General features: G+C 43.3%; 1 gene segment (V, D, J or C); it reads left to right on the plus strand.

Moving 5' to 3' along the window:
* Positions 1-3,320: 3,320 nt before the first annotated feature.
* LOC134733546 (immunoglobulin lambda variable 1-40-like) lies at positions 3,321-8,310 on the plus strand. The segment is given in 3 exon segments: positions 3,321-3,463; positions 3,574-3,942; positions 8,273-8,310. Coding segments are annotated over 3 exon segments (510 nt in total).
* Positions 8,311-15,070: the final 6,760 nt, after the last annotated feature.

Raw genomic sequence — 15,070 nt, forward strand, 5'->3', positions numbered from 1 at the left:
AAGCATCACAGGACTTTTTCCTCTCCACATGGCAATGGGGAGAGGAAAACTTATCTCTGAGATATATAAGATGTTAGTTCTCCATAACCTCTCCTGTCCCCGGCTGAATTCCTATTTGGAAACAAAATGACTCTCCAGTTTTACATATGACATCCTCACTAAAAAAAGTTCCAGAATGCGAAAGATCTGCCCTCCCTGACCCACTGGTGAGGAATCTCAGCCTTCAGGACAACCGGACTAAATCATTCATGCCGTCTCCCATGACAGCATCATGGGGAACAGGGGGCCTACCTTGTGGGTTTGGACCACACACTGCCTGTCCCTAACATTGCAGCTGGGGACACTTACATGCTGAACTCATGGCTGGGAGATCCGGGGTCCAGACATGACAGGAAAAGGAAAAAGACCAGGAGCTCTACCTCAGTAGCCCCACTGTGTGACTCACTCTACCCTCCACCCTCATCTTCAGTTCGTGATGGGTGTTGTCTTGTGAAAACTGAGAGCTGGGCTGGAACACAAGCAAGAGAGTCTCTGACTCACAAATCTCCATCGTGGGCTCTTTGGCCTTTCTGATATTCTTTTTGCAGATCTATTCTGGGCCAGGACACATCCACGCTCATCAAGGAGGCATTGATAGGAGAATGAGGTAGCCTCAAGAGAGACAAGAAGCAGATAAACACCCTCATATTGGCCTCCTAAGCTCAGAGGAGGAAAAAAAAAGGAAAAGAAGTTCAAGAAGCCACACTAGAAGCCACTGATCACCATCACCTCCACACCTGTCCTCCATCTGCCCCTCTTTCAAGTGAGGACCAGACTCAGGGGACAGCACCTGCACCTCCCCCTCTGTCCACACACTGCATAGGGAGCCTCCTTCTGCTCTCATCTCAAGGCGACTGCTCTGTCAGGTCAGCCATGTCACTGCTGAGAGTCTTCCCTTGGTCCTGGTCAGAGGGTCTGGGATCAGCAGCAACCTGGCTTTGATTCAGCTGTGACCCCGCCCCTTCAGGTCACAAAGCCAACGATTAAATCCTAACTGAACTCTCCTAGATTTCTCAAACCTTAGATTCTCCTTCTCAGTGTCCTTCTAGAAAGTGCCACCACTACCAAATAATTTCATATTATTTCCTCAGGTCTAGAGCTATTTGATTTCCAAAATTCTTTACTCACTCTTCTGTTCTCATTCCCAGTCATGGCCCATTTTCCACTCAGCAGCTAATGATGCCAACCATGTATCACAAAAAAAAAAAAAAAGAGAGAGATGGGAGGGTTCCTTAGATAAATACAGGGTTAGTAAAGAAAAGTTTCATTACCTCTTAAGAAATACTCCAAGATCTAAGAAAATTAATTCCAGAGCTTCAAGAGTTTACGCCTCAGAAACAACAGCATGAATACATTAGGTAGTGAATGTTCTTGGTCTTCTCAATGAAGAAGGTCTGAAAGGTTCGGAGTATATGTTTCAAAAAGATAAGTGTATAACTTTCACAAAAATGTAGTATTATGTCATCAATTTTAATTGATATATATATTTCTGGAAAAAAAAAGCAGTATGATGGTAAAAGAAATGTAAAAAAGCGTTTGTAAAACACAGTGCTTACCGTCCACCAGGATAGCACCTGTGAAGCAGATTTTCTTTGCTGAAGATACACTGTCTTTTAGAATAACAGCAAGATAGTTTGAATTTGTCTTCTCTCACAGCAATCTAAAAATTAACATGATCTCATTTTTATGAAATATCTAGAAATATTCCCGTACATGTGGACTTTCCCATCGCACACCCCCCATCCAGGCTTTCCTAAACTGGCATCTCCTCTTCTTCTGCCCATGTTCTCCCCTCTCCACGCCTCTCCTGCTGACACGTGACTCCTCCCTGCCTTCCTCTCCAGTAGCCCCAGCACATCAGGCCCAACCAGTGAACAAGCTCCTGGACTTGGGGAACAAAAGTGCCTCTTCTTGGATTTCTGAGGACTTGCCCTGCCAGGGTGTCTTTCCCAATCACAATCGCTCCTTCCCGGGAGTCCGCTTCTCCTAGATCCTGTTATTTATCTAATGTTACTCATCTGTATCTACTTGGTGGACTTCCCTACATCTTCCCCTGAACCCCAGGAATCTTCAGCTCATGCCCACATTCCCTTGGTTATCCTATAGTCCCTTCTTCCTTCTTCCCCTGTGATCCCACCTAGTCGAGGTCTGTTCCCAGACCCTGGAGTGCAGCAGGGACTTCTCTGGTCTCTGCCCCAGGGATTAAGGGGGTGGAAGAGAGGACTCCTGTGCCCCTCCTATGCCTGTGTTTTCATCAGGGTCAGCTGCACAAGGTAGGGATTAGGCTGTCTAGATCAACATGCCATTTCCAACACTGAGCTCTATGCCCAGCCAAAGATATGTGCTCAGTAACTATTTGACAGAGACCTAACTCTTATCACATGGGCCACATTATACTGGGCCCAGGATGGGGCTGACCTGGGAGAGGTAGCTGTGGACCTGCTCCTGTCTCTGTTCTCACTCTAAGAGCTGATGGGGCATCCACCAGGAAGAGCATTCCTGGGCAGGGAGGGGGTCATGGGCAGCCTTGTCCTGTATGTGAGACACAGCTTAGCCCAGTCACAAGATCCCGATGACTATGACTGCAATTCTGGGGAAGTAGAGAGTGAAGATTGACCAGAATGACCCTCTGGGAATGTGTCCTCGGCATCCTAGAAGGAAGAACTCTCTTTCTGCTCAGCGCTGCAGGATCCACAGAGGAAGGAGAGCTCTGGCCACCAGGGAGGAGCCACATGAGAGGACCAGGTGCCCCCACATGTGAGAAAGTGTGTCCATGAAAGTCAGTCCCTGCTCTGGGTTTGATTCTGGCCTATGAGGACATTGTGTAGTCACCACCTGAGTCCTCTGCAATAAACAGTGAGAGCGCCACGGATAGATTCACTCTTGAGGAGCCCAGTAAATTGGGAGGACTGCCCTGAGGTCACAGGGAGGAAACACAGGCACCACCTGGCCTGGCCCTGAGAGGGGGCAGTGGACAGAACAGCATGGAGGCAGCAGTGTCTCTGAGAGGCTCTGGTCACTTTGTCATACCATGGTTTGTCTTGGTCTGGACACCAGGGGGCGCTCGGGGGCCATTCTTGAGAAGACAGGTTGATCAGAGCAGAACCAGCCACCTGTCCTGCCTAGTGTCCTCTGCTCAGGACTCACAGCTGTGTCCTCCCCACCCCCTGGGACCACACAGCCCCACCACTGCCACTCTCTGACATCCTCAGGCATAGGGGCCTGACCTAGGGCCCAGGGTGGGGTTAGAAAGCTGGGGCTCTGATTTGCATGGATGGACCCTCCCACTCTCCGAGTATGAAGAGGGGCAGGGAGAGATTTGGGGAAGCTCTGCTTCAGCTGTGGGCACAGGAGGCAGCACTCAGGACAATCTCCAGCATGGCCTGCTCTCCTCTCCTCCTCGCTCTCCTCGCTCACTGCACAGGTGACTGGATACAGGGCCAGGGGAGGGGCCCTGGGAAGCCTATGGATTCTTGCTTTCTCCTGTTGTCTCTAGAAGCCGAATAATGATGCCTGTGTCTCTCCCACTTCCAGGGTCCTGGGCCCAGTCTGTGCTGACACAGCCGCCCTCAGTGTCTGGGTCCCCAGGGCAGAGGGTCACCATCTCCTGCACTGGGAGCAGCTCCAACATCGGAGAGGGTTATTATGTACACTGGTACCAGCAGCTCCCAGGAACGGCCCCCAAACTCCTCATCTATGAAAATAATAAGCGACCCTCAGGGATTTCTGACCGATTCTCTGGCTCCAAGTCTGGCACCTCAGCCTCCCTGGCCATCACTGGACTCCAGACTGGGGATGAGGCTGATTATTACTGCCAGTCCTATGACAGCAGCCTGAGTGCTGACAGTGCTCCAGGCCCAGGGGGAACTGAGACAAGAACCCACTTCCTCCGCTACCAGGAGGGTGAGTGCCGGCAGCTGCTGCTCAGGCCTGGCCTGTGGCTTCTGCGGCTGCAGCTTCCCTCATGGTCCCAGGGGCATCCAGGGCCCTGCCTGGGAGTGGAGGCTCCTCCTCCCCTTCTGTCCTCAGAATCAGGAACAGGGAATCCAGGAAGCAGAATATCCCTCTCCCTTAACTTGGGACACAGGGTCTCTACACTGAAGTCCTGGGCTCAGGTGGCAGGTCCAGTTGTGTCATCTCAGACCCACCTCTGATGGGGAACCCATGTGTTCATTATTCTCCTTTCCCCAATTCCAGGAGTTTCCAGAGTGGTGTCTTCCTCTCTCTGCTCCTCAGTGTGAGTCCCTGTGTTTCTTTTCTCCTGAGCCTATTCTTTTTTTTTAAGAAAACTCCTTTCATGAAGGAAAAATGCACACCTAATAAAACAGCTGGATTTATAGCATTAAATTAGGCCCATTTTTGCATTTTTCTGGATCTTTGAAAATATCACCACCACTGAGCTATGCAACCTCTGACTAACCCCAGCAGCCATTCATGATGCTTTGTCATCTCCTTCACTCCCCGAACACCCTTCTGGGCAGCCAGGAGTCTGCCTTTGCCACTACTGTATGGTTTCCATTTTCTGAAACTTACTCGTGTTATCAAACACTATCTTCCCATTTGTTCGAGCTTCTTTCACTCTGCACACTTCTTTTGAGATTCTCCCTGCTGTTGCTGGATTGCATCCCATTCTCCAGTGGGCTCATTACAACCTTTGAGAGTCCTAGGACATTTTTTCCTTATTCTATTTATTCACTTATTTATTTTAAAGATTGAATTCATTGTCCATCAAATCAAACTCTACAGGTGATGTTCATCTAAGGTGACAGGAGTCAGTGAGGTTTTGTCAGGATTCTTGCTTCTTCATCTCTTGCCTCTAATCCTTTCTATAATGGGAGAGTTTCTTATCTTTTTTAAGTTTTTCTATTTATTATTTTATTTTGGATTTTAAGGCTTTTAGTGTTTTTTTAAATTTTTTTATTTCAATAGGTTTTTGGGGGAACAGATGTTGTTTTGTTACATAAATAAGTTTGTTAGTGGTGATTTCTGGGATTTTGGTGCACTCATCACCCAAGCAGGGAACACTGCACCCAATGTGTAGTCTTTTATCCCTCACCCCATCCCACCCTTTCTCCTGAGTCCCCAAAGTCCGTTGTGTCATTCTTATGCCTTTGCGTCCTCATAGCTTAGCTCCCATTTACGAGTGAAAACATATGATGTTTGCTTTTTTATTCCTGAGTGAATTCACTTATAATGATAGTCTCCATTCCATCCAGGTTTCTGTTAATGCCATTATTTCATTCCTTTTTAAGGCTGAGTAGTGGTATATATATATATATATATATATATATATATATATATATATATATATATCTCACATTTGCTTCATCCACTCATTGATTGATGAGCATTTGGGTTGGTTCTATGTTTTTGCGATTGCAAATTGTGCTGCTATAAACACGAGTGTTCAAGTATCTTTTTCATATAATGACTTCTTTTCCTCTTGGTAGATACCTAGTAGTGAGATTGCTGGATCAAACGGTAGATCTACTTTTAGTTCTTTAATGAATCTCCACACTCTTTTCCATAGTGGTTGTACTAGTTTACATTCTCACAAACAGTGTAAAGGGGTTCCCTTTTCACCACATCCATGCCAGCATCAATTACTTTAATTTTTTTTTTTTATGCCATTCTTGAGGGAGTAAGGTGGTATTGCATTGTGGCTTTGATTTTTATTTCCCTAATTGTTAGTGATCTTGAGCATTTTGCCATAGGCTTGTTAGCCATCTGTATCTTCTTTTGAGAATTGTCTATTCATGTCTTTAGCCCACTTTTTGATGGGATTGTTTGTTTTTTTCTTGCTGATTAGTTTGAGTTCTTTGTAGGTTCTGGATATTAATACTTTATTAGATGTATAGATTGGGAAGATTTTCTTTCACTCTGTGGGTTGTCAGTTAACTCTGCTGATTGTTTATTTTGCTGTGCAGAGGCTATTTCATTTAATTCAGTCCCATCTATTTATCTTTGTTTTTAATGCATTTGATTTTGGATTCTTGGTTATAAAGTCTTTGCTTAAGCCAATGTCTAGAGGGGTTTTGTCAATGTTATCTTCTAGAATTTCTAAGGTTTCATGTCTTAGATTTAAGTCTTTGACCAATCTTGTGTTAGTTTTGTATAAGATGAGAGGTGAGGATCCATTTTCATTCTTCTATGTGTGACTTGCCTATTATCTCAGCACCATTTGTTGAATATTGTCTCCTTTTCCCACTTTATGTTTTTGTTTGCTTTGTCAAAGATCAGTTAGCTCTAAGTATTTGGCTTCATTTCTGCATTCTCTATTCTGTTACTTCGGTCTATGTGCCTATTTTTATGCCAGTACCATGCTGTTTTGGTCATTATGGCTTTATAGCATAGTTTGAAGTCAGGTAATGTGATGCTTCCAGATTTGTTATTTTTGTGTAAACTTGTTTTGGCTACGTGGGCTCTTTCTTGGTTCCATATGAATTTTAGTTCTATGAAGTTCTGTGAAGAATGATGGTGGTATTTTGATGGAAATTGTATTAAACTTGTAGATTGTTTTGGCAGTATGGTCATTTTCACAATATTCATTCTATACATCCGTGAGCATAAAATGCATTTCCATTTGTGTCATCTGTGATTTCTTTCAGCAGTGTTTTGCAGCTTTCCTTGTAGAGGTCTTTCACTTTCTTGGTTAGGTATATTTCTAAGTATTTTATTTTTTTGGCAGCTATTGTAAAAGGGGTTGAGTTCTTGCTTTGATTCTCACCTTGGTTCCTGTTGTTGTTGTATAGCACTGCTACTGATTTGTGTCCATTAATTTTGTATCCTAAAACTTGCTGAATTCTTTCACTAGTTCTAGAAGCATTTGGGGTGAGTCTTCAGAGTTTTCTAGGTATACAACCATATTATCAGCAAACAGTGACAGTTTGACTTCCTCCTTATCAATTTGGATATCCCTGATTTCTTTCTCTTGTCTGATTGCTCTGGCTAAGACTTCCAGTACTATGTTGAATAGAAGTGGTGAAAGTTGGCATCCTTTTGTTGTTCCATTTCTCAGGGGAAATGCTTTTAACTTTTCCCCATTGAATATAATGTTGGCTGTGGGTTTGCCACAGATGGCTTTTGTTGCCATAAGGTATGGTCCCTTCTATGCTGATTTTGCTGAGAGTTTGAATCATAAAAGATGCTGGATTTCATCAGATGCCTTTCCTGCATCTATTAAGATAATCATGTGATTTTGTGTTTTAATTCTGTTTATATGGTGTATCACATTTATCAACTTGTGGATGTTAAACCATCTCTGCATTCCTGGTATAAAAGAAATTTGATCATGGTAGATTATCTTTAAGACAGCTGTTGGATTTGGGAAGCTAGTATTTTGTTGAGGATTTTTGATCTAGGTTCATCAGAAATATTGGTCTGTAGTTTATTTTTCTGTTATGTCCTCCTTGGTTTTGTATCAGAATGATACTGGCTTCACAGAATGATTTAGAAAGGATTCCCATTTTCTCTATCCTGTTAACAGCGTCAGAAGGATTGGTACCAGCTCTTCTTTGAATATCTAATAGAATTCAGCTGTGAATCCATCTGGTCCTGGATTTTTTGTTGTTTGCAATTTTTTTTATTACCATTTCAGTCTAGCTGCTTGTTATTGGCCTGTTCAGAGTTTCTACATCTTCCTGGTTTAACTTAGCAGTGTTGTATATTTCCAGGAGTTCATCCATCTCCTTTAAGATTTCTAGTTTATGTACATAAAAGAGTTCATAGTAGCCTTTAATGATCTTTTGTATTTCTGTGGTATCAATAGTAATATCTCCCGCTTCATTTCTAATTGAGCTTACGTGGATCTTCTCTCTTCTTTTCTTGGTTAATCTCGCTAATGGTCTGCCAATTTTGTTTATCTTTTCAAAGAACCAGCTTTTTGTTTCATTTATCTTTTGTATTTTTTTTTTTTGTTTCGATTTCATTGAGTTCTGCTCTGATCTTCGTTATTTCTTTTCTTTTCCTGGGTTTGGGTTTGGGTTTGTGTGGTTTCTCCAGTTCTGTGAGGGGTGACCGTAGATTGTCTACTTGTGCTCTTTCAGACTTTTTGATGTAGGTATTTAATGCTATAAACTGTCCTGTTAGCACCACTTTTGCTGTATCCCAGAGCTTTTGATAGGTTGCATTAAGATTTAGAACAACTGCAATCTTACTATCAATCAGCAGCTTTTTAATTCCTGAGGATGTGACCTCATTTAATCCTGACAACAGCTTTATTATTGCTTTTCAGGCAGTAGGCCCTGATTGAAGTGGTAGTGCTTTGTGGCCTGGAGGTAAGGTTCTAAAGTTTATCAAATATTAAATTGGTGCACAAGTAATTGCAGGTTTTACAAATAAAAGTAATGGCAAAACCCACAAGGACTTGTACACCAACGTGATATAAACACTGGAGGTCAGTTAAATTTGAATTCAGTGAAAACAATGATAAAGAATCAGTATGTGTATCACCCACACAATATTGTTCAATTGTAATACAAAAAACTGGTGCCCTGCATTTTATCTGGAAACTCCACACAGTGTTCACAGCTTGAAAGAGGCAGAGCTGGGGCAGGCCTGCCCTTCCCGATGCCAGGTCTAGGTGCTTAACATCAAAGACAGAGCTTCTCTAAGACAGATACCCTCAAGTGAGCATGTCAGTTGGCACTAAATACATGTGATATGATCCTCAGTCAATGATCCCTACTCACTTCCCTAATTCTTTCTATTATCCTTTAAGTTTGCAGACTCAGGGCCTCCCCAGAAATTGCTGCAGCCTGAGTTCTGGACCTGGGACCTCATGTCCTGTCACAACCAGATGCAAAGGGGCTCTTTAGCCTCTACACAGAATGGCTTCAGCCAGGAAAGCATAAATAACATGTAAGATTAGAAGGGCTCAGAGGGGCTCTCCTTCTGTCCCATGACAGATGAAACTTCAGGGCTCTGATGTTTGTCAGGGAATCTCCTTCAGTGAGGCCAAGATCCTAGGACTTTACTAAAATTAGCAGAGTGGACCAGACAGGCATGTCGTGGTACAGCAATTGTGTTCAGAACAATAAGTGCAGATGCATCTTAACAAGGGCCTTCATGTTCTATCTTTGGTGAAAAAGGAAATAGACAAAGGTATGGAGAAACTGAAGGACTCGATGGGTCTGGGACTGAGGTAGTGCTGAGTGCTTTGGGCTTGTCCTGGAGCAGTCTGCAGATGATGACAGCTGGGAAGCCAGCCCCTGCTGTGACCTTGTTTCATCTGCCCACTGGATCAGTGGCTGTGTCCTCACAGGAAAGCTGGCTGCAGCCAGTCTGGCCTTCTCCATCCCACTTGGGAAATGTATTCAGGTGACTGTCTGGGGTGAGGTTCTACTAAGGGCTTGGGAGATATGAGGAGGGGGCTGATTTGCATGAAAGAACCATTTCACCCCCTTTCCTTCATCTAAAACCCATTAATAGAAACTTCAGGGCCATTCATAGAAGTCCAGCTGGTTTCCTACATTTGTGGGGCATAAAGGATCAATGCCTGATTGATGCCTGATCAGTCTAAAGGAAGGGGGGCTATCAGCAGGTAGTGGTCAGAGTGAGAAAGAAACTGCCTTTTTTGAGAGCTTCATCAACACAGCCACCAACTCTGGGACAAATGGGGTGACTCTTTGTAACTGTCACCCCAAATTACCCACAGGACACTGAGCCAGTCCCCCCATTCTATTGCTTCTGATTCTGGTCCATTCCCCTGTTGTCCCTAAACACGTTGCCCACGTCTGAGTCCAGGGTGGCAGGGATACCTCCATCCCAGTGAACATCTACAGAGAGCCTCTTCTGTTCCCCTCCCGCCTCATGCAGGTTACTACTGTTGTGGGTCTGGTGGAGTGGCCCCTGGAGAACACAAGGTATCCCTTCCTCTCAAAAGCCAGGCATGTAATAGACATGGTATGAGTTGATGTAGAGCAGAGTGGCTCATCCAGATGCAAAGCAGAAGACCTTGGCTACAGAAAATTATTTCACAAAATTCCACACCCTTTCATGACAAAAGCACTCGATGAACTATAAATAGAAGGAAACTATCTCATAGTAAAGACCATCTATGAAACTCCCATAGCTAACATCATATAAAATCTGAATAACCAAAGATATTTTCTTTTTTTTTTTTTTTTTTTTTGAGACGGAGTCTCGCTCTGTCGCCCAGGCTGGTCGCTCACTGCAAGCTCTGCCTCCTGGGTTCACGCCATTCTCCTGCCTCAGCCTCCTGAATAGCTGGGACTACAGGTGCCCGCCACCACTCCTGGCTAATTTTTTGTATTTTTAGTAGAGATGGGGTTTCACTGTGGTCTCAATCTCCTGACCTCGTGATCCGCCCGCCTGGGCCTCCCAAAGTGCTGGGATTACAAGCGTGAGCCACTGCGCCTGGCCATGCCTGGCAAATTTTTTATATTTTTAGTAGAGACGGGGTTTCACTGTGTTAGCCAGGATGGTGGCTAACGGACCTCGTGATCCGCCCGCCTCAGCCTCCCAAAGTGCTGGGATTACAGGCGTGAGCCACTGCGCCCAGCCAACCAAAGACATTTTCTGTAATATCAGGAACAAACCAAGGATGCATACTTTCACATCTTCAATTCCAAATATTATTGGAAGACCTAGGCAGAGCATTTAGCCTAGAAAAAGAAATAAACAGAATAAAAACTAGAAATAAAAGTATAAAATTATCTCTGTTTTCAGATGACATAATGTCATATGTAGAATGCCATTAAAAGACCCAGAAAATAATTCTGAAAGAATGATTAAGTGAATTTGGTAATGTTTCAGGATACAAAATCACCACTTAAGAACATCTCATGGCTAGGCGTGGTGGCTGACGCCTATAATCCCAACACTAGGGAGGCTGAGGTGGGAGAATTGCTTGGGGTCAACAGTTCAAGAACAGCATGAACGACAAAGCAAGAACCTGTCTCTACCAAAAATAAAAAAATAAAAAGGAAGGAAAGTCACTTATATTTCTATACTTAACCAAATAGGACACCACCCAAAATGAAATTAAGAAAACAATTCAAGAGGACCCACAGACCCTCCGAAGGAAGGGGACTGCACCTGCAGGACCCGGGAGACACTGCAAATACTGTGAGTGCCTCAACTGCGGAAGTGGGAAAGGGAGACCCTCCTCTCCCAAACACACACCCCTACTGGACAATGTGAAGGTCTGTTTGCAGGAGAAGTTCTCAACTTTACCTGGAACGGAGTTAGGTTAGACAGCCAAGCTCAGTGAAATACACAGGTGTAGGAGGTAGCGGGGAGGCCCTGGGAACTCGCTGAATCCCCAAGCAACCCATTCCTGCCTGGCACCACAGGGATACATCAGGAGGGAGGACAGAGGAGCAGTGGGTAAAACTCCAGGGGAGAAGGACTTCCCTAGCTGAACTTTGCAACAATTTGAATGGGGTGAGAGGCTTCCTGGCTGGAACTTGGGGTAGGGCACGAATCCAGCTTGCAGACTTCACAGGCAGGAAAAAAACTAAAGCCTTTTTCTTTCACAGCTGGGATGCAGAAAGCCTCAGGCAAGTTTTCAAGCCCGACTGCCCCTCTGCCTGGAAACACTCAGGGCTGTGGTCGGGGGCACAGTGGGAGTGAGACCGGCCCTTTGGTTTGCATGGAGCTGGGTGAGGCCTGTGACGGCCGGCTTTCCCCCACTTCCCTGATGATTTGCATGATTCAGCAGAGAAAACCATAATCCTCCTAGGTACACAACTCCAGGGACCTGGGAATCTCACCCCCATAGCTCACAGCAGCCGCAGCAAGACCCGCCCAAGGAGAGTCTGAGCTCAGACATGCCTAGCCCTGCCCCCATCCGATGGTCCTTCCCTACCCACTTTGGTAGCAGAAGACAAAGAACACAATCTTGGGAGTTCTAGGGCCCCACCCACCACCTGTCCTTCTCCACAATACTACAGCTGGTGCTTTCAAGAAAGCGCCATCTCCTGGCAGGAGGCCAACCAGCACAAAAATAGAGCATTAAACCACAAAAGCTAAGAACCGTCACAGAGTCCATTGCACCCTCCGCCACATCCACCAGAACAGGCACTAGTATCCATGGCTGAGAGGCCCATGGATAGTTCACATCACAGGACTCTGTGCAGAAACCTCCAGTACCAGCCCAGAGCCGGGTAGACTTGCTAGGTGGCTAGACCCAGAAGAGAAACAAAAATCACTGCAGTTCAGCTCACAGGAAGACATCCACAGGAAAAAGGGGAGAGTACTACATCAAGGGAACACTCCGTGAAACAAAAAAAATCTTAACAGCCTTTAGCCCTAGACCTTTCCTCTGACAGAGCCTACCAAAATGAGAAATAACTCGGGGGGAAGAGTGGGAGAGGGGCGAGGAATAAAAGACAACAAACACAGTACAGTGTATACTGCTCGGGTGATGGCTGCACTGGGATCTCACAAATCACCACTAAAGAACTTATTCATGTAACCAAACACCATCTTCCCAATAACTTACGGGAGAAAAAAAAGAATATTATAACAATGGAACATATGTAGCCTTTCAGCATTGGCTTTTTTCACGGAGCACAATTTCCTTGAGATATATCTGAGTTGCATTGTATCAATTATATAGTTTGTTTCTTTTTATTGCTGAGTAATGTGTCATGGTACGGTTGTATCAAGCTTGTTTAACCATTCACCAGTTGAGGAAACTGTGGATTATTTCCAGTTTTTTTGGCTATTAGGAATAAAACTACTATGAACATTCTTATAGATTAAAAAAAAAGAAAACAGTTCAAATTTCATCATTAGAATGAGTAAAATACGGCTGGCACGGTATCTCGTGCCCATAATCCCAGCACTTTGGGAGGCTGAGATGGGGGATCATCTGAGGTCAGGAGTTGTTAGAGACCAGCCTGGCCAATATGGTGAAACCCTGTCTCTACTAAAAAAAAAGATAAAAAAAATTAGCTGGGTGGGTGGCACACTCAGTGATTGCAGCTACTCATGAGGCTGAGGCACAATAATCACTTGAACCCAGGAGACAGAGTTTGCAGTGAGAGGAGATGGTGCCACTGCGCTATAACCTAGGTGACACAGTGAGACTCTGTCCCAAATAAATAAATAAATGTAAAATACTTAAGAATAAACTTAAGAAGGTAAAACACTTGCACATTGAAAACAATAAAACATTGCTAAAAGAAATTGAAGAATACACAAATAAATGGAAAGACGTTTTTGGTTATGTATTGGAAAACTCAATATTGTTAAGATACCAGTAGAAACCAAAATAAAACATACTATAGAGTCATTGCAATCTTTATCAAAATTCCAGTACTACTTGGTGCAAGAATAGATATAATTCTAAAATTTGTGTAGAATATCAAGATACCCAAAATAGCCAAAATAATCTTGCAAAAGAAGAACAGTGTTGGAATCCTGACACTTCCTGATTTCAAAGCATACTAAAAAGATACACTAATCAAAACAGAATGGTACATATAGACAGACATACAGACAAACAGAATAGAATTGAGTGCCTTGGAGAAAACTCTCAGTTATATGGTCAAATGATTTTCAACAAGCTTGCCAAGACCATTCAGTGGGGGAAAGAACAATCTTTTTAACAAATGCTGTTGAGAAAACTGGATATCCACATGCATTCTGGAAGTGAATCAAAGATGCAAATGGAAGAGCTACAACTAAATCTTAAAAGAAAACATTGGGAAGAAGGTCCACAACATAGGGTTTGGAAATGATTTCTTGGATATGACACAAAAAAGACAAGGAAAACATAGAAAAAGAAGAATATAGATAAATTGGATTTCATCAAATCGTAAAACTTATGTGCATCAAAGGACACTACCAACAGAGTGAAAATGCAAATAATAGAATGGGAAAGATTGTTACAAACTTTGTATCTGATAAGGCATCCAAGCTATAGAAAGAACTTCTACAACTCAACAGTAACAACAAAAATAGGAATAATCCGAATAAAACAAGGACAAAGGACTTGAGTAGATATTACTACAAAAAAAAGATCTATGAATGTCCAATAAGTACATGAAAAGATGTTCAGCATCACCAATTATTAGTACACTGCAAATCAAATCACAATAATATACAACTCTATACCCATTAGGATGGCATTAACCAAATAATAGAAAATAAAAAGTTCTAGCAAAGGTGTTTAGAAATTGCAACTGTTACAATTTGTTGGAGAGACTGCAGAATGATGCATCCACTGTGGACGCCTTATGGCTTTTCCTCATAAAATCAAATATAGAATTACTATTTTATCAGAATTTTCACTTCTGGGAATGTGCCTGAAAAAATTGAAAGCAAGATCTCAAAGAGAAAATTGTACATCCTCGTTCATAGCAGCATTGTTCACAATAGCTAAAAGGTGGAGGCAGCCCAAGTGTCAACTAATGAATCAACAAGATGTATTATACACACACAAGGGAATATTATTCAGCCTTAAAAAGAAAGTCTGACCCATGCGATGGCATGGATGAACCTTTAAGACATCATGCCAGCAGAAATAAGCTGGCTTCAAAAGGACAAAAATTGTTTGCCAGCCCTTATATGAGGTACCTAGAATAGTCAACTCCACAGTGACAAGAAGTAAAATGATGTTTCCCAGGTATGAAGTTTTGGTTTGGGAAAATAAAAAATTTGTGGAGATGAGTGGTGGTACTGCGGTTGTACAATAGAGTTAATTTATTTAATGTCACTGGAGTATACATTTGAAAATTGTTAAAATAATGTATTTTATGTTTGAATATTTTACCACAGTCAAAAAGAGGACGATTTATGTTTGGTGCAGTTTCTCTCCTTCCAAGAACAGTGGAAACATACAGGACTAGGACAGTGTACATGAGTATCCAGGACACCCTTCCTTTTATGCCAGCCCCACAGCATCCAGGACACCCTTCCTTTTATACCAAACCCACAGCATCCAGGACACCCTTCCTATTATGCCAGCCCTGCAGCATTCTAACAAGTTAAGAGAGTCAGAGGTGCCTCATTACAGGTGACTCAGAATAATATGAGAAAGTCTAGAGGTGGCCATGATGTT

The sequence above is a fragment of the Symphalangus syndactylus genome, chromosome 18, assembly GCF_028878055.3.
Source record: "Symphalangus syndactylus isolate Jambi chromosome 18, NHGRI_mSymSyn1-v2.1_pri, whole genome shotgun sequence".
NCBI lineage: Eukaryota > Metazoa > Chordata > Mammalia > Primates > Hylobatidae > Symphalangus > Symphalangus syndactylus.